The 17,454-nt window shown below is 36.1% G+C and overlaps 1 protein-coding gene across 1 annotated transcript in view; it reads right to left on the bottom strand.

The window, feature by feature from the left end:
• Nucleotides 1–17,454, bottom strand: part of LOC126965898 (phosphofurin acidic cluster sorting protein 1) — a 167,572-nt gene that overhangs the window by 40,603 nt on the left and 109,515 nt on the right. The window contains exons 2-4 of the mRNA XM_050809668.1: nt 14,557–14,805; nt 7,405–7,498; nt 626–785 (exon numbers count right to left, since the gene is read on the bottom strand). Coding sequence (XP_050665625.1) covers nt 626–785; nt 7,405–7,498; nt 14,557–14,805 — 503 coding nt within the window. The remainder of the gene's footprint in view (nt 1–625; nt 786–7,404; nt 7,499–14,556; nt 14,806–17,454) is intronic.

Genomic DNA, 17,454 nt, shown 5'->3' on the forward strand with positions numbered 1-17,454 from the left:
AACCCTAAAATTCTGATCGGCATTACAATTGCGTTGCGTCGAACCAACGACCTCTTTTTTTTTATGGAATAGGAGGACAAACGAGCGTACGGGTCACCTGGTGTTAAGTGATTACCGCCGCCCACATTCTCTTGCAACACCAGAGGAATCACAAGAGCGTTGCCGGCCGTTAAGGAAGGTGTACGTGCTTTTTTTGAAGGTACCCATGTCATATCGTCCCGGAAACACCTCACAAGGAAGCTCATTCCACAGCTTTGTAGTACGTGGAAGAAAGCTCCTTGAAAACCGCACTGTGGAGGACCGCCACTCATCCAGATGGTGGGGATGATATCCTAACTTGTGGCGTGTCCTGCGAAGGTGGAATTCGGCGGCAGGAATCAGGTTACACAGCTCTTCGGAACACTCCCCGTGATAAATGCGGTAGAAGACACACAATGAAGCGACGTCTCTACGCAACGCCAAGTGATCTAGCCGTTCACAGAGCACTGGGTCCCTGATCACCCCGGTTAGCTCTGGCGTATTAATCCTAGAAGTGAGGGTTATCATTTTAAAAACACAACAAATTGTTCAGATCTAAGTTGGTGTAAAAAGTAAGCTGTGATATGTATGAGCTGTGTATACTGACCGGTGATGAGCAGGGTGTTGTTGTTCTTGGTGTCGTGGTCGACGGGCGTGGAGGCCAGCCCGCTGATGGTGAGCCTGGCCACTGGCTGCCCGGCCGCCGCACCCACCTTGCCTCCCACGCTCGTCAGCTCCAGCTCCATGTCCATCGAACGTTGCAGCACCTGCTCGGAACAACGATAATCAGTATTTATGTTTGTCGCAAAAGTCTGTAAGTTTTAGGAACCAACTTAAACCTGTTACTTTTGTGTTACAGTGATGCGCGCGCATCTTAAATTTTCAATCTCATAATTTTTTTCATAACGCGCCTAAAGAAGTATAACTTCCAAAAGGTTTATTCCACTGTAAATTCCACCTAAATGACAAAAGCACCCAGTTTCCACAAAAATAACACACACAATAACATAAGTAATTAGTACAAGTGCTGAATAAAGATCATCATCATCATCAACAACAATCTCTTCATCATACGTCTTGGTCTTAATATAGACCTTAATATATCGCTATAAGGCTCATCATGTAATATATTAAGCGTGTCATTCACTACGGCATATTACGATCGAGTTAAGTTTATACTTCAATGAACTTTGTTCTTTTTTCTCTTCACCGTAATATCCATATTCTATTTTAATTATTATATTTTATTGTATTCCAATCTTCTGATTCGGTTTGCATTTTCCAGTCCGTACTGTTGTACATAGTATTTTCTCTGATTAACGCGAGTGGGGGACTGGGGACTTCGGGAGTCCCCCTGAAAACGAGATCTGGAAAGGTCTTGAAACGTCGCGTCGGGTTAACTAAATTAAAAATGTAACTTCTACGCAAATATCTAATGTAAAACCGTTACAATTACACGCGTTTTAATCCATTAAAAGTGTTTTATTTAAATATTATATTTCAGTTGAAATGTTCAACATTGCTACTATTTGTGTCTATATATGATTATGTATAAAATACTATTTTACCTTAGGGCTGGCCCAGACCCCTTAAGATGGAATAAACAAATTACGTATGTGAAATCAAACGACATTTGTACTCTACTTAAACACGGATTATTCGAAAATCATTAAAATACAAGACATTTCTTGAAGATGATTTCTGGATTTTATATTTCAAGTGACTTATTAGTTTTTCTTGTACGCCTAAAATAGCGACATAGCCTGGAGCCCATCTCAACATTACCAAGTAAACGTATTGTGTATAGAGTTGTTTTTACTATAGACTTTACCAAACAAACGATTTATTTGCAATAATTTTAAATTTCGCACCACATGTGTCGCAGCGCAGCGTACATTGACTTGAAACCTGTTCTGGAAAAATATTATTCTTCCAACAAAACAAAACTCACTTAACTCGACTTATCTTCGCAGTGCACATTATTTAGTGCACGAGAAGAAATTTTAGCCTCTTAATTTGAGTAATCTAGATTACTAATAACTTGATAATGAATAATACTAGCATTATTCTAAATTTTTAAAAGAATTAACCGATTCGTTGACAAGTTATTTTGAAGGCAAACTTCAATTGTGTTACAAATAAACGCGAAGTAAAGTTATTCCAAGTTTAAAACTTTTCGGCCTCACAAATGAACTTGATATTAATTATTTATACCTGAGAATAAACCAAGAATATGCAAAATGTTGACTATATCGCTGACAACACTGTCAATGTAGAATTCTAAAGATTTCTAAATGTCAAGCGGAATTGCAAATAAACGCGGGAAACGTGATACGTCAGAATAAATCAATCAAAAGTAAAATGACTATTTGTAAACATTTTATTTTAAGGTTTGTTCTCCGGTATAACTTTATAGCAAGCGTATTTGTAAGGCCGTAAGTCGTTATCTCAACGTTGTCACTACAGAATAACATGACAGGGAGAAGTAATTTTAAACTTTTCATTTCGTTAATTAATAAGACAGCAGAAGAATTGAGCTTTTAGCGCGACGAAATCGAACAGGGGCGATTTTAAGTATTATAATACTACTTATTATTTAAAACACAAGTATACGTCATATTACCATATTATCATCCTCACCATCTGGATGTGTGGCGGACATCCACAGTGCGGTTTTCAAGGAGCTTTCTTCGTCGTACTACAAAGCTGTGGAATGAGCATCCTTGTGCGGTGTTTTCGGGACGATACGACATGGGTACCTTCAAAAAAAGCGCGTACACCTTCCTTAAAGGCCGGCAACGCTCTTGTGATTCCTCTGGTGTTGCAAGAGAACGTGGGCGGCGGTGATCACTTAACACCAGGTGAACCGTACGCTCAATTGTCCTCCTATTCCATAAAAAAAAATCTTGGTCGACATGGTAGCTACCTACTGAAAATCAGTGTTGGAATTAGGGTTATCCTTATTTGAACTCCAAAAATGCTGAGGGGGTGTCCTTTTCATGACATCGTATTTCTAATTTGTTAATTTTACTATGTATATAATATGCTTCGTGTTGTCATGAATAAATGCAAACTTTACTTTACATATTTTGAAAATGTCAAGTTTGTACAAATACGCGTTGTTTGGTTACCATTAAAAATATCATGTCGTAAAGTATTTACGCCGTACTAAGGATTTATTTTATTGTTTAAGCATAGATTTGAAGTTTTTTTTTGTATCGAGGTAACTACAATATATCCTGTTATCAAATTGTACCATTTATTCGAGCGGCTTGTGGGTGTCCTTTTCGCGCGGGGCTTATATCACATATAATAATGCGTTTAGGAGGCTGTTGGGGCTACCGTGGCATTGTAGTTCTGGAATGTTTGCTGATGCATCTGTGGATAGTTTCCATGCCATAATGCGCAATTGATCTCAATGATGCAGCGTCTACGTGTAAGCAGTAACAGCATCCTAAAGATGATTGCAGCCAGAGCTGACTGTTCCTTCCAGAAACACTGGATACAGTTAGCTCTAGGTTTAAAAATATATTTGACTAATAATACTAACATAGCTCATAAGAAATATTGTTACTAATATAATTATGTAAATGGAGATCTCTCTGAATAAAATAAATAAATATAGCGTGAAAATTAGACGAAGTAACGAGTGGAGTGTTGTTAGCGCCTACATATTATATATTCGCAAAGAGGCATTCATAATATGCTATTCGGTTGAAATACAGTATATCGTGAAGGTTGAACTAATTCGACCGTACGTAATGACAATAGTAATACAGAAATTAGTGACGCCACTTACAGCAGATTAATAATTAGCACGTCGCTGTGACGTAATGTTAATAAGAGTGATTTATATCAAGCCAACAAAAGGATTATTACGGTATATAATTCTGCACATATTAGCATACAAGATTTTATAACGAGACGTCACTCGAACGGTTAGCTCAGTTGGTGAGAGCACGGGCACGGAACGCCAGAGGTCGTGGGTTCGAGTACCGCATCGTTCATAAAATTTTGTTGTTTTTCAAATTTTATTTGTGTAATAAAGATAAGTATTAATGAACAAGTGCCCGACTATTGGAATGATCTAGATGTACTTCGGTTGATGATTTTAATGCGGATTTTGATATCAGTCACAAAAAGAACAACGTTTATTAACAACAGAGTCGCTCAGAAGGACATCGAGCAATCCTATAAGGGATCCTATTTTTGAATTTAATATTTCATTTCTTCTTATCAATTACCTTACTCTGTTTATTAATTAGATTATTCTTTATTGTATTCGGTATATGTTGTTAGCTGCGCTGCAGTTTATACTTTTGCAGCTATCATTGTTATTACTTGTTTGTATTAGCTTTGTTAAATTGTTCCAAATATTTTTTTATTATTATCATTATTTTCTTTTAGAGCTGCGCAACTCTAGATTACGATGTTAAATACTCAAAGGCGTGAACGATTTGTACACAAAGAACTATTGCGTTGTTGCCAACAGCCAAATAAGACTACGGAGTGGGCACTGGGCTTATTGTATGACGTCACCGTTTGGTTGTTACAAAATGAAACACCTGTTGCGCTATTAATAATAATACTACGCTCTTACACAAATTATCATGCCCCAAACTTGGCATAGCTTGTACTATGGGTGAAAGACAACGATATATTTAATACGATATACTTACTTAAACATACATAAATACAAATAAACATCCATGACTCGGAAACCAACATTCATATTCATCATATAAATGTCTGCACATACCGGGGTTCGATCCCGGGACCTCTAGCTCAGTAGGCAGGGTCACTTAACCACTGGGCTTTAGGGGTCGTCATACTAATGAACTGACAGATCACATTTTAAGTTCGAACTCTAGGCCTATTTTCTGTAAAGATATTTAACTTTGTCTGCGGGTAGTTTAATAATATGAAAATCTAGTTTCCTGGTTACTGTTATATTATTTTTAATTTTTATCCTGTCGTACATGAAAACTAAGTTGCGAGCAAAATCTAATATCTTTATAATAAATAACTTATAACAATAAAACTAAGTCTCGCTTTTTAAATTTACTACTAAATACTTACCCCCTTATTCATAATAGTCTAACTTAAAGCATTGCTAATTCTCACTCTGTCTTCTTCTATTGACCTAAGTCAGAATGAGAAAAAACACTCCTAAGCGGCTGTTTAAAGTTAGCGGAGCATTATGAATAAGAGGGTCAGTAGTTTACACATAATATAACCTAAATTAATGTGAGTTATATATTTTCATTTAAAGCAGCATTTCTTTCATGAATTCCCCACATAGTTACGTAAGATTTGTTCAATTTTAATTAACTTCAACACAAACATGTAAGCCGTAACATACATTACGCTAAAGTAAACCTTTTCAGATTAATTATAAACACTTGTTATAGTTGTGAGTAACCGCTCTCAATTGCCTGACTCACACAAATCGCTCGAAACTATATTGCTCGCGAGATTCACTTCACTCGAAAATAACCTCGACTTTATAATGTACACGAAAACAACTATTTGGAAACTGGCTTCTTATCCACGGTTTGTTCTTATTAATTAATTTATCATAGTACAAGATCCCACTACTCCTAATTATGCAGGTACGTGTTTAAAACTACTTTTAAATGAACGTTAAGGGATTATGCAATGCATTATGTTACATTATATTTTTTACTCGTCTCTAGATCCATAGAAACCTAAGCAATTTGTTATGTTTTTAAAGTGATAACCCTCACTTCTGGGATTAATTACACAAATAAAACTGAAAACAACATTTTAACGATGCGGGACTCGAACCCACGACCTCTCGCGTTCCGTGCCAGTGCTCTGCCAACTGAGCCAACCGTTCGAGTGACTTATCGTTTATAAAATCTTGTATGCTTTGTTCAACTCTCAGGTTGTGGCTTCATCTACAAAATCTACTTTACAGTTGTTAACCTGCTCAACCAATATTTGCATATTAGGAAATTGACTTGAGATGTCGCTCTTGTAAATCGAAACAATTTGTTATGTTTTTAAGGTGATAACCCTCACTCCTGGGATTAATTACACAAATAAAACTGAAAACAAGTTGGAAAGGGCGCTTGCACGGAACGCGAGAGGTCGCGGGTTACAGTCCCGCATCGTTCATAAAATTTTCTTTACCTATTCTCACCGTCAGATTTAAATAATTGCGTGTACCTATTGCAAGAGAATTGGGGGCACAACATTCAATAGTTGATTTTCCACAAAACCTTATTCGGAATGAACAAGAACTTTCCCACCGCCAACAGATGTGCCGTAGCAAATTGCTTTACAAGTACTTTCCAATGAGCTCAATTTGTTACGCTTTGTTTCGTAATTTGCAGGGTGTAATTTAACCAGACCACCTCGGTATACGTAGGGGTTCCTTACAGCTTCAACTGAACCATAACTATTGTCATTTTAGCTAGAGAGTTCTGTAGTTGCAGAAAAAAGTTTCTAGGTTTTCTGTACACTTTCAAGGCAGCATTGATACGTACGTAAGGGTCTATGTCACTTGTACAATGCCTTTTTATTTTATATAGTAATACTAGCTGACCCAGCAAACGATATTGCCGATATTAAAATCGCGATACAAAAGTAACTGTTGATCGTAGATGGGTGAAAATTTTAAGTTGTATGTATTTTTAAATTTAAAAAAGAATGTCAAAAATCTTAAAAAACAAAAAATTGGCGTGGACCACCCTTAACATTTAGGGGGATGAAAAATATATGTTGTCCGATTCTCAGACCTACCCAATATGCACTCAAAATTTCATAAGAATCGGTCAAGCCATTTCTAAGGAGTTTAACTACAAACACCGCGACATGAGAATTTTATATATTAGACTAACTGACCAAACAAACGTTGTATTGCCATATAAAGTAATAAATAGAATTATAATATAATAGAACCAATGATGCAGTTGTCCCTCTCTCCACTTCTCATTTGATTTGATTTGATTTGATTCAACATGTTAGTAGCATTACATTTCACAAAAATTGATATAAAATAAAAAGCTCTTCAATTAAACGAATTGTCTGTTTGTTTGTTGCTTAGCGTAGGCCTCCCCCAACTCCAAATAAACTAAACATAATGATAGTAATTAGACCAACACAATTAAAAAAAAAAACACTTATAAAGGATTAACCGCGTGTAATTGTGGCTGTGTTTTTACATTAGATTTTTGCGTAAAAGTTACATTTTTTTTTGTACGTCACCCGCCGTTTCGAGATCTTTCCAGATCTCGTTTTCAGGGGGACTGGTCCAATCCAGTAACTTTTACGCAAAAATCTAATGTAAAACTGTTACAATTACACACTCGCGTTAATCAAAGAAAATAATATAGACCAGCACAACACAAGAGCTCTCACCTGGTCCATCCTAATGACACCCTCCGCTAGAGTCTTGTATCCGAGTATGGTACGATTCTTGTACTTCTTGCGGCGTTGTAGCATTATCTGCAGCCTGAAAACAACAAATGTTAATTATTAAATCTGTAAGTATAAATAGAGTTGGGGAAATAGATATGGGGGCTAAGTGGGAGGCTCCTTTGCACAAGAAGCCGGCTAGATTATTGGTACCACAACCGGGCGCCGTAGCTAGTGAAATTACTGGGCAAATGAGACTAAACATCTTATGTCTCAAGGTGACGAGGGCAATTGTAGTGCCGCTCAGAATTTTTGGGTTTTTCAAGAATCCTGAGCGGCACTGCGTTGTAATGGGTAGGGCGTATCAATTACCATCAGCTGAATGTCCTGCTCGTCTCGTCGCTTTTTTTCATAAAAATAAGTGAAAGAACGGATCTACTATAATTCCAGCCCAATCGTCATCCTCACATGACGCACGGCAGATTCGTGCGATTCTATAGTCCGACAACTGCGTGCGCGACCGTCCAACGGTATGACAGACGGTGGCGGGGGACGGGGTACGTCACGCGATGTCCTTCCCCGCAACAGCACTCACTACCAATAACGAATATTTATATGAAACTTTTCACAGGTAGCTATTTAGCATTGACAATGGCTTTAACCGGCGAAGAGCAGACGGTTACGGTAAACAGTTAAAAATACAACATCATCTAAATGTTATCAAATGGTCTATATGTATAGATAGAAATTATGTATGGACACATCAAAGGAAAAACAAATTTGTTGTTTTTATTTAATTTAGCAGCATTTTCCTATTTATTCACCTTTTAAACCATCTCTGGACTTCCACAAATAATTCAAGACCAAAACTAGCCAAATCGGTCCAGCCGCTCTCGAGTTTTAGCGAGACTAACGAACAGCAATGCATTTTTATATATATATTAGATTTTGGTTGGCATTCTACATTATAACGCTAGTGCCAGGATGTAGAGCTTACGACGTGGAACCAACATACCGATACTTACAATAAAATCACTGAGAGCGGACTTGCTTATTTATTACACCGTGGCAATTCTAAGCCAATGCTTTTGTACAATCGTAAATAAAACTTCTGAAAGATTTATTTATACCAACCGAGTCGCTCGCTCCGACTTCGATAAGGCTAATTGAGTCTTGTTATTGGTGCTGTGTGTTATCTTTTTCGAAGATGACTTTTTAATGTGGATTGGCTGTGGTGTTGACTTATTCTTACGGTAGTCTAATTATTTCACAGCCGTTTTTTCTCAATGATAAAATATCTACCGTATGTTTTACAATCAGTGTGTTGCTTTGAACACAAGAACATAATATCGTCTTACCCTTAATAAAGGACCCCTTGCTAATGGACTAATAACTTAACTTAGTAAATTAAGTTCAAATTAAATTGCTTATTAGCCTAAAAGGCTAGATTGTAATATAAAAAAGTAGGTTGTTGTGAGGGTATTCATTATATACCAAAATACATACATACAATGAGCTTTCTTGTGCGGTGTTTCTTGGATGATACATGGGTACCTAAAAAAAAGTGCATACACCTTCCTTTAAGGGCTTGCGGCTCCTGAGATCTGGATCTGTTGCAAGAGAATTTGAGCGGCGGTGATCACATAACATCAGGTTACGCTAAGAGAGAAGAAACGACGCAAGAAACTCTTCCAGTATTATTTTTTTTAACTTAAAAAAAAAATACAATTTCATGCAAGTCATTGCTATTATTACCTATTATTATTAATATGTAAGTATCCATCCCTACTTTGTACTATGTCTATAAAATAATCGTAACTATAATCTATTCGAATCACCGAGCCATTCCGTTGTTTGAGAGTTAGATTTACAGCAAAACAAAATATAATTAATCCATTATTCTCAATTTGAACGCTCGGGCGACGCATGACTTGACTGATCCGATCCAGCAAAGCAATTTCTGAGAAGGCTTATATTCAAGCAGCCTCGCTTCTCTATTAAGTATAATCCGATTTGGCTGGATTTCTACAGGTGTCTCATGTCTAATATATTTGTCTTTGACTTTTCAATAATGTGGAACAAACTATGAGGAATAGGTACTTAACGAGCTGACTGGCCACAAATTTATTTGCATTGACTTCAAATGAGGAGATTGACTTTTGAATTTACCAGTGGAAGGCTCCTTTGTACAGGATGTCGGCTAGATTATGGGTACCACAATGCCGCTTATTTCTACGGTGAAGCAGTGATGTAATGATAATAAACATTATCGTGTTTCGATCTAAAGGGCACCGTAGCTAGTGAAATTACTGGGCAAAAGAGACTTAACATCTTATGTCTCAAGGTGACGAGCGCAGATCTAGTGCCGCTCAGAATTTTTGGGTTTTTCAAGAATCCTGAGCGGCACTGCATTGTAATGGGTAGGGCGTATCAATAACCATCAGCTGAACGTCCAGTTCAACTTGTCCCTTATTTTCATTTAAAAAAAAATGTAATATTTTCGTGTAGTGTATCGAATTTTATCGAAAGAAACCAAATACTGACTTGTAATGTTAGTTTGTAATGTATCATTCGCGGCGATCCCTTTGAGTGTAACATTACAAGTCTGAAGTCAGTCAGTGCACGTCGCGTCGTCGCGAGAGCAAGTCGCAAGCGCAATCTATGTCGTCTTTTACTCTTAATTTTCAATAAGTAAAATGCAGTGAGACAACGATAAATCCCTTTTATCTATCGACAAATTGTATATTGTTTTCAAATAACAATAACTTAGAAATGAAGCAAACTAAGCCAAGAGCTCAACTAATACAATACAAACAAGCGGTACAAATCAGTCTCCACTGATTAACAATCCTTAACAATGGCATTACTATGACAAAAATATCTTTTTAGAATCTCTAAACCTAAATTTTAGGGTGGGAATTCTGAATAACGTTTTATATATGAAATATCGTACAAGTTAGTATTTTAAAGAGATATCCCTGATTTCTGGGATTAATTATACATATTAAATTTGTAACCAAAATTTATGAACGATGTGTTTCCGTCTTTCCGTCCCTTCGGGTTCCCTTATGAAATCCATCTACAGGATCGAGCCACAACCTGAGAGTTGAACAAGATATACATATATTAATTTACGATACATGCGTAATCGAACGGTTGGCTCAGTAGGTAAGAACACTTGGACGGAACCCAAGAGGTCAACCGTAAAGTAGATCCTGAAGATGTATTTCATAAATGAGGTTTGTACAAGACATACCAAAATTTACGATAAATGCGTATTGGAACGGTTGGCTCAGTTGGCAAGAGCGCTCGGACGGAAATCGAGAGGTCGCGAGGTTTAATTTGTGAAATATCGTACAAATTCATACTTATCCGTCAAATTTAAACCCCAATCAAAAGTAGTATGCACTGTATGTATAACGAAGAGATATTCTTCACGATTAGTTTCTTCCAGACAATTTTTTGCCATGAAGTAATAGCGGCATATACATATAGTACTGTAACCAACAGCAGCATCAATTTTGATCGAACATCAGTTTTTGCACCAGAGAAAGGGGCAATAACTATAAAGTAGGAAATAGTTGTTTCATAAAGATAAAAGCAAATAAAAATATGGTTGATCTGAAGGACGGCTCACGGTCGCCATTACTGTTGAGTGCTGACATTATCGTGAACGAAAACGATAAACGTAACTGAACACATCCGTTCTGCAAACATTAAAACTATTGCTCACTTCCTATCGCTCTCGTCTATCAAATGTAAAACAAAGGTGTCTAATAAATTGCGGTGCGTAGAGACGACGATTCACTGTGTGTTTTCTGGGATACATACAGGGAGTGTTGCGAAGAGCTGTCTCACCTGATTCTGAACTGTCTGAACACCACCTTCGCATGACACGCCACAAATTAGGATATCATCCCCAACATCTGGATGTGTTCCTCCACAGTACGGTCTTTTCCATAACAAAAAATTTGTTGAATGGATTAAAATGTAAAGACACGTGATACAAAGTGACTTACCCTTAAATAGAGACATTGGGAATAGTGGTAATGGACACATTCTTAGTTTAAACCGTTGGTTTAAACTTAATAAGTGTGTACTTATAATATACTAGTGTCAAACAAATCATTTTATTTTAGCCATTTTAAGCAATACCAAAAAAAATAAGGGTTGCACTACGGCAGTACGGAGTGCCGGCCAGAAGTGAAAACTTGAACATAAACATTGTGCATTTATGAATATTTTGGAAAGGTTAGGTAATAGTTTCGCACGAATTGATTTATTTATCAGTACAAAAGTACTAGCATTTATGTGGTTACATACAGTATTAATTTATTGCGCTATCGTACACAAAAATGACAATTTATATTACATATAAAATCTCTCAGGTATTCAACTTTCATCCATAATTTCAACGACTGTCTTACGAATTTTCGATCAGGCGTGTCCTGGCGCGAGTTAACGTCGCTATAGAAGTTTTCAATTCAAAAACAAAACAGAAAGACATATAATAATGATAATGACTATTTCAAAATAATTTTGACCCCTAGATCAAAGTTTCACCCTAGTGAAAAACCAAGAATTATCGAGAACGTTTGTATGGAAGAATATCCACTAATGTCCCTTAAAGCTGATCCGATTTCAAAAACAATCTCTTAATACTTCAGACATTTAGCAATCATGTTGATCGTACACAAACACAATTCGAGCAACAGGCCTATCAACTTTGAAAAGATAATAGCTCTATCGAAAATTCAAGGGTTAAGCGAAGTGAAATTAATTCTTTCAAACTTGAATATTCGTGTTCATGAGAATACATTTTGTGATAACGACGACAAACTTAAAGAACAAATTATGAATAACGGTTAGACGCAAAGCTATGTCGCCACGGAAATAAGAAAGAGAGCACTCACTGTGATATCTGTGGTTGAAGACCTACAATCATCTTTTACGGATTACTAAATTTTGACAATTCGAGCAACTCTGTATCAGTATTCCGATAGGCAAGATTCTAGGATGGTCGAATGGAAGGTAGGATGTTGTCGAGGAGCGGTAATGAAAAATGGGACTGACAATTATTGGTACGCGCAACTTTAGCCTTCTGAGAGTTAAATTCTGAGATAGAAAATACGGAAACTTTGGCGATCATTTCCTGAGTGAACCTACTCTAGCCCGTGTATATATCTTAGACATATCCAGTACTAACAGCAAAAAACAAAGCATGTTATTAGAACTATCCAACATATCATTGTATTTTTTTATGAAAAAGGGTGGATTAATTTCCGAAGCTTATGCAGAGAACTTATCATAAAAAATGTCTATACTTCGATCAACTTTCGAAAGCAAATGTAAGTACGAACAATTATATTAAAACTACGAGTAATTTTATAGTAATAGCAATGACACAATACGATATCGTATAAATTATATATTTTTTTAAATAAAAGCTCATACTTGAATACAGGGAGTTTCTTCTAGGGGTGAAACGTATTTATCGTCACAGGTACTTGTAACAGGTATTAAAATATCACCGGTTGTCACTGTGACAAGATATCAAAAATAACAGTGACAAGTATTAGGAGTATTTTGTAACAACTAGTATTTTATAACACCTAGTATTTTAGTAACGACTGTTATTTGAGTAACACCTGTTATTGAACAAGTATTTGATAACAACTAGTATTTTAGTAACAACTGTTACTGAACAAGTATTTAATAACAGCTAGTATTTTAGTAGCAACTGATATTTGAGTAATACCTGTTATTGAACAAATAATTAGGAATATTTAGTAGGTATTTTTTAACAGTATTTTGATACAACTATAATTGTGTGATTTGTAGGTCTGTTATATTATTTTTAATTCAATCGGTAATAAAATAGTTATGGTTCAACTATTCTTTTAAAATATGTGGGATAAGAAAAACCCTGTTTACTTTTATTGTTTACTGAATATTTTTCTGTTAGACACATTTGTAAATAATAGATACATCACTTTCATACATTTATTTAACATACTATTGTTAAGATAAGATAAGTAGGTATCTACTTAAAATATTGAAGTAAATTTCAAATAGAAGACCCTGTCTCTGATATCATTTTTCGTAATCATATTTATTCACAGTTACATTGTGCCTACGAGCAGGAAAATACGGCTCATCTCTTCGAAAGAAAAAACCTATATTGGTAATTTGATAGTACCTACTGAATAATATATTTTTATGATGTTTATTTCTACTTTCTTGTGGAATTATTCGTATGATAAATGCACATTTTAATTGTCTAGGTAAGGATCACTGTTTAAGCATAGGTAGTATTGAAACATAATGAATACGAAAGTAGAATGATTATTTTTATTACATCAAAACTATAAAAATAATTAATAGGTCTGTACAGCTTTACCTAAACAGAACTTTTGAAATTCGAAGTTACCACAAGAGAAAGTACTATGTAATACGTATATATGGCGCTAACAAGTAAACACCAAACAACGAAAAATATACGCCTCAGTAGTATATTACCACAGAGAGTATTAAAATAACAGCTAGTATTTTGTAACAGGTATTTGTCGCTGTTACTTTTGAGTCACAGTCACCGTCATACCTAGTAGTATTGCGTTTTGCCTAGTACGTCTCAACTCTAGTTTCTTCTCTCTTAGCAAAGGAATCGATTTTGAGAAAATAGATGTCTTATATGTAGGGATATTTTATAGGATGCCGCAGTCGCTCGTCGTACCGCTTCGCTGCGGCGTATATTTGAGCGAAGCGAGGTAAACTAAGTCAGTGCACAAAAACAAAACAAAATAAATCAAATCAGATTTTATCAATCGGCTCAATTTTTAAATAAATATAAATAGCGCGTTCTAATTTAGAATAATTTGTAAATCATGTTTGTTTTTAATTACAATAAACTCGACAACTAGAATATTTCGAAAGCTTTCTATATGTTCAAAAGTTTTTAAAATCAGTCCAGAAATGGCCGAGAAACAATTTTACACAGATCTCAATCGGGGTAACACGGTGGGAGCTCCGCTCAGCTTCGCTCAATAAAGGAAGATATTTGTATTTTTGTTGGGGTTGGTTGCGCCACAGTGGTGTCCCGGTGAAATACATCCCTAAATTTCATTGAAAATTGCAAGATAGAGATTAATATATAACCTGTTGCCGTCGCGCTTCACAAAGTGCGGGTACTGCAGCGAGAAGCACAGGTCGAGCTCGACATCGAGCGGCGGCACGGCGATGTCGTTCGAGCGCAGCGTCCGCTTGCTGCTGTGCATGCGCGCCGCCAGCGTCACTGCGCCCGCTCCCGCTCCCGCTCCCGCTAGCACTCCCGCCCCGCCCGCTCCGCCGCCGGCCTCGCCTAGCGCGCCGCATACCCGCAACCGGCTCACGCGCAGGGTGCATAGTCTACGACAACATACACACACATTTACTTACGAATAACTTTTAAAATACAAAAATAGCACAAACATTAAACCTTTTTTTACATAGTCTCTAATATCGTAAATATATAATATAAATAGTAATGGTCCCAAATGCGACCCTTGTGGAACTCCAGAAGGAATAGATTTGTAACGCGATGACCACTTTAGAGCAACAGCTTGAGAACCATTCTCTATGTAGGATTGTATCCAACGAAAAAGATCGCCGTGTATACCAAGTCGATAAAGCTTATATAATAAGGTTTTAGGGCATATTTTGTCAAAAGCCTTAGCAAAATCAGTGTACACAGCGTCTACCTGTGCGATCATCCAAAGCATCGAGAATGAGCTCACTAAAACTAATTAAATTCGTGTCAACACTTACACCTTCATAGAAACCATGTTGCTCTCAGAGGGTTGAAATTCCCTGAATTGCGTAAAAGCGCCGGATACCTTTCTAACCGAATATAAATCTCTTAAGTTTAAATAGAACTTGGATATTTGTCTCAAGCAAAAAGTAGGTTCCTTGAATATATTATTTGTTCTAAAAATCTAAACGACCAAGATTTTCTTGTTCTTCCAGATATCTTAATATTTGAATTAATTTGCAACTAAATTAAGAAGAGTGGTTTTGCGCCGCAATTGTCTACTCTCTTTTTGTAATTTTTGTAACCATAGAGAGACAACAGACGCTTATTCAAAAAGAAAAAAGTGTGTGTCGTAACTTTGCACTATTTCTTCATATTGTTGGCGTAAGTAGTGTTTCGAATTAAAAGGCATTTATTTTCTCAAAATTGATTCCTTTAGAATTCTTTTTGATGTCATTTCTTATACTACTAGATACTACTACCGCTTCGGAAACAAATGGCGCTCTGAGAAAGAAGAAGCGGCGCAAGAAACTCTCCCAGCATTCTTTTTTTTGCGCTCTTTTCAATAAAAATATACAATATTGTACAGTCGCTATAAAATAATCACAATCTAGTCCCAGGCTGTCCGATCATTTAGATATTCAGCAGTGGAGTAATAGGATTTACGACAGAGCCATTTTTTTATAAAACATTTAAATTTATTTATAGATAATGCCTGAACAGTGGCTGGGACTTTATTGTAGAAGTGTATACATTTACCCTTAAAGCTATTATGTATCTTATTAATTCTTCTAATTGCTATTATTTTTAAAAAAATTTTTCAGGAGTAATAATACATAATAGTATAAGCACTTATGAATGGAAAGTAAGTAAAGTACTTACTGTCAGGGGTCACAGAATACAATCATACAGCACATACAGTAATTTTTATTCCGAATCTTTTAAAGGTTGCCGAGGGAACGTGAACTTATTTAAGGTCAGATCCACATAATTATATAGAATGAAGTCGAAAGAAGAAACTCATTTCAAAACTTCTCGAATGGCGTAAATAGAATTTAAGTTTATATGTGAAATCAAAAATGGGTTCCACAAAAACTAACTTATATTATTATTATCATGGTAACAATATAAATACCGGTTTTGGGAACGAAATTGGGTCATTTTTAAGGCGAAGAGTAAGCAGAAAACACGCAAACATGGTGTTTTTAGACAAGATTTGATGTGAAAATATAGCATTTCGAGCTATGATCACTACTTAATCCTGTTACACATATCCTTAAGTCTTATTTGTAGGTTGCTTATGCTTACTGTTGGTTATAGTTAACACTGCCGAGCCTTTTTGAACTACCACTTTTCATTGAAGGTAAACAAGTTTTTGGCATGGCGTGACGCATTTTTTTGGTACTTCTCTCAGAAAAGTTATTCTTATAGCTTGTACTTTTTTGTGTAGGTTCATTTATTCAGATTAGTAGTGAATAACGAGGATTGTAAGCATATAAACTGTTTTCCACGCAAGAATTTTGAAGGTATTGGCTTTGTTACATAGATGGCGGGCCGGCAGCCGTGAACTCATATCGCTCAAGGTCGCTGGCATTTAGTGTCGCCTTAATATCAAGGTGGCCACCGCGCAAATAGGTATTTAATTATTTTTCGCTTGGTCTAATCCCTAGACGCGCACACACTGACAGTTTTATCATGAAAAAAGGCACAGCAGTGACACTCACACATTTTGAATAACTGAGCCCGTTTCTAGCGAGATATTTGTTTGCATCATTATTTAGATTCTAGACAGGTAAAAGAAAACGAACTATATTTTAATTGGTATAGAAGATGCTACGGGAATGCAAAAGATCAAAGATAAGATGACATCTCCATATAGACTCATAGAACCCACTAGAGCTAAAGAATCGATGTCTATCTTATCTAGAATTGAAATCCCGTAGACAATTTCTTACAAAAACATTGAATAAAATATTTTCAGGAAAGTTTTAATAATTAATGTCTCATTAAAAATAAAGCTTGGTACCGCGCTCCGTTTTCTCTAAACATTTCTTTTCGCAATTGCGATTGGAGAGGCTTTGTTGACTTCGAGTATAAAATGCAAATGGAAAAGTTGTCGAGGCTTTGCAGATATTCTACCGTTCTCGTAATTGTCTGTGAAGAGCGGTTGTTGCTCTAGAGAATTGCAAGATTATACTGCATCTCTTCGAACTATGGCAATGCTATCGGATTTTTCTTTAAAATGAGTTTTTATTTGGATATCTTTA

This window comes from Leptidea sinapis, chromosome 9 (assembly GCF_905404315.1).
Source record: "Leptidea sinapis chromosome 9, ilLepSina1.1, whole genome shotgun sequence".
Lineage (NCBI taxonomy): Eukaryota > Metazoa > Arthropoda > Insecta > Lepidoptera > Pieridae > Leptidea > Leptidea sinapis.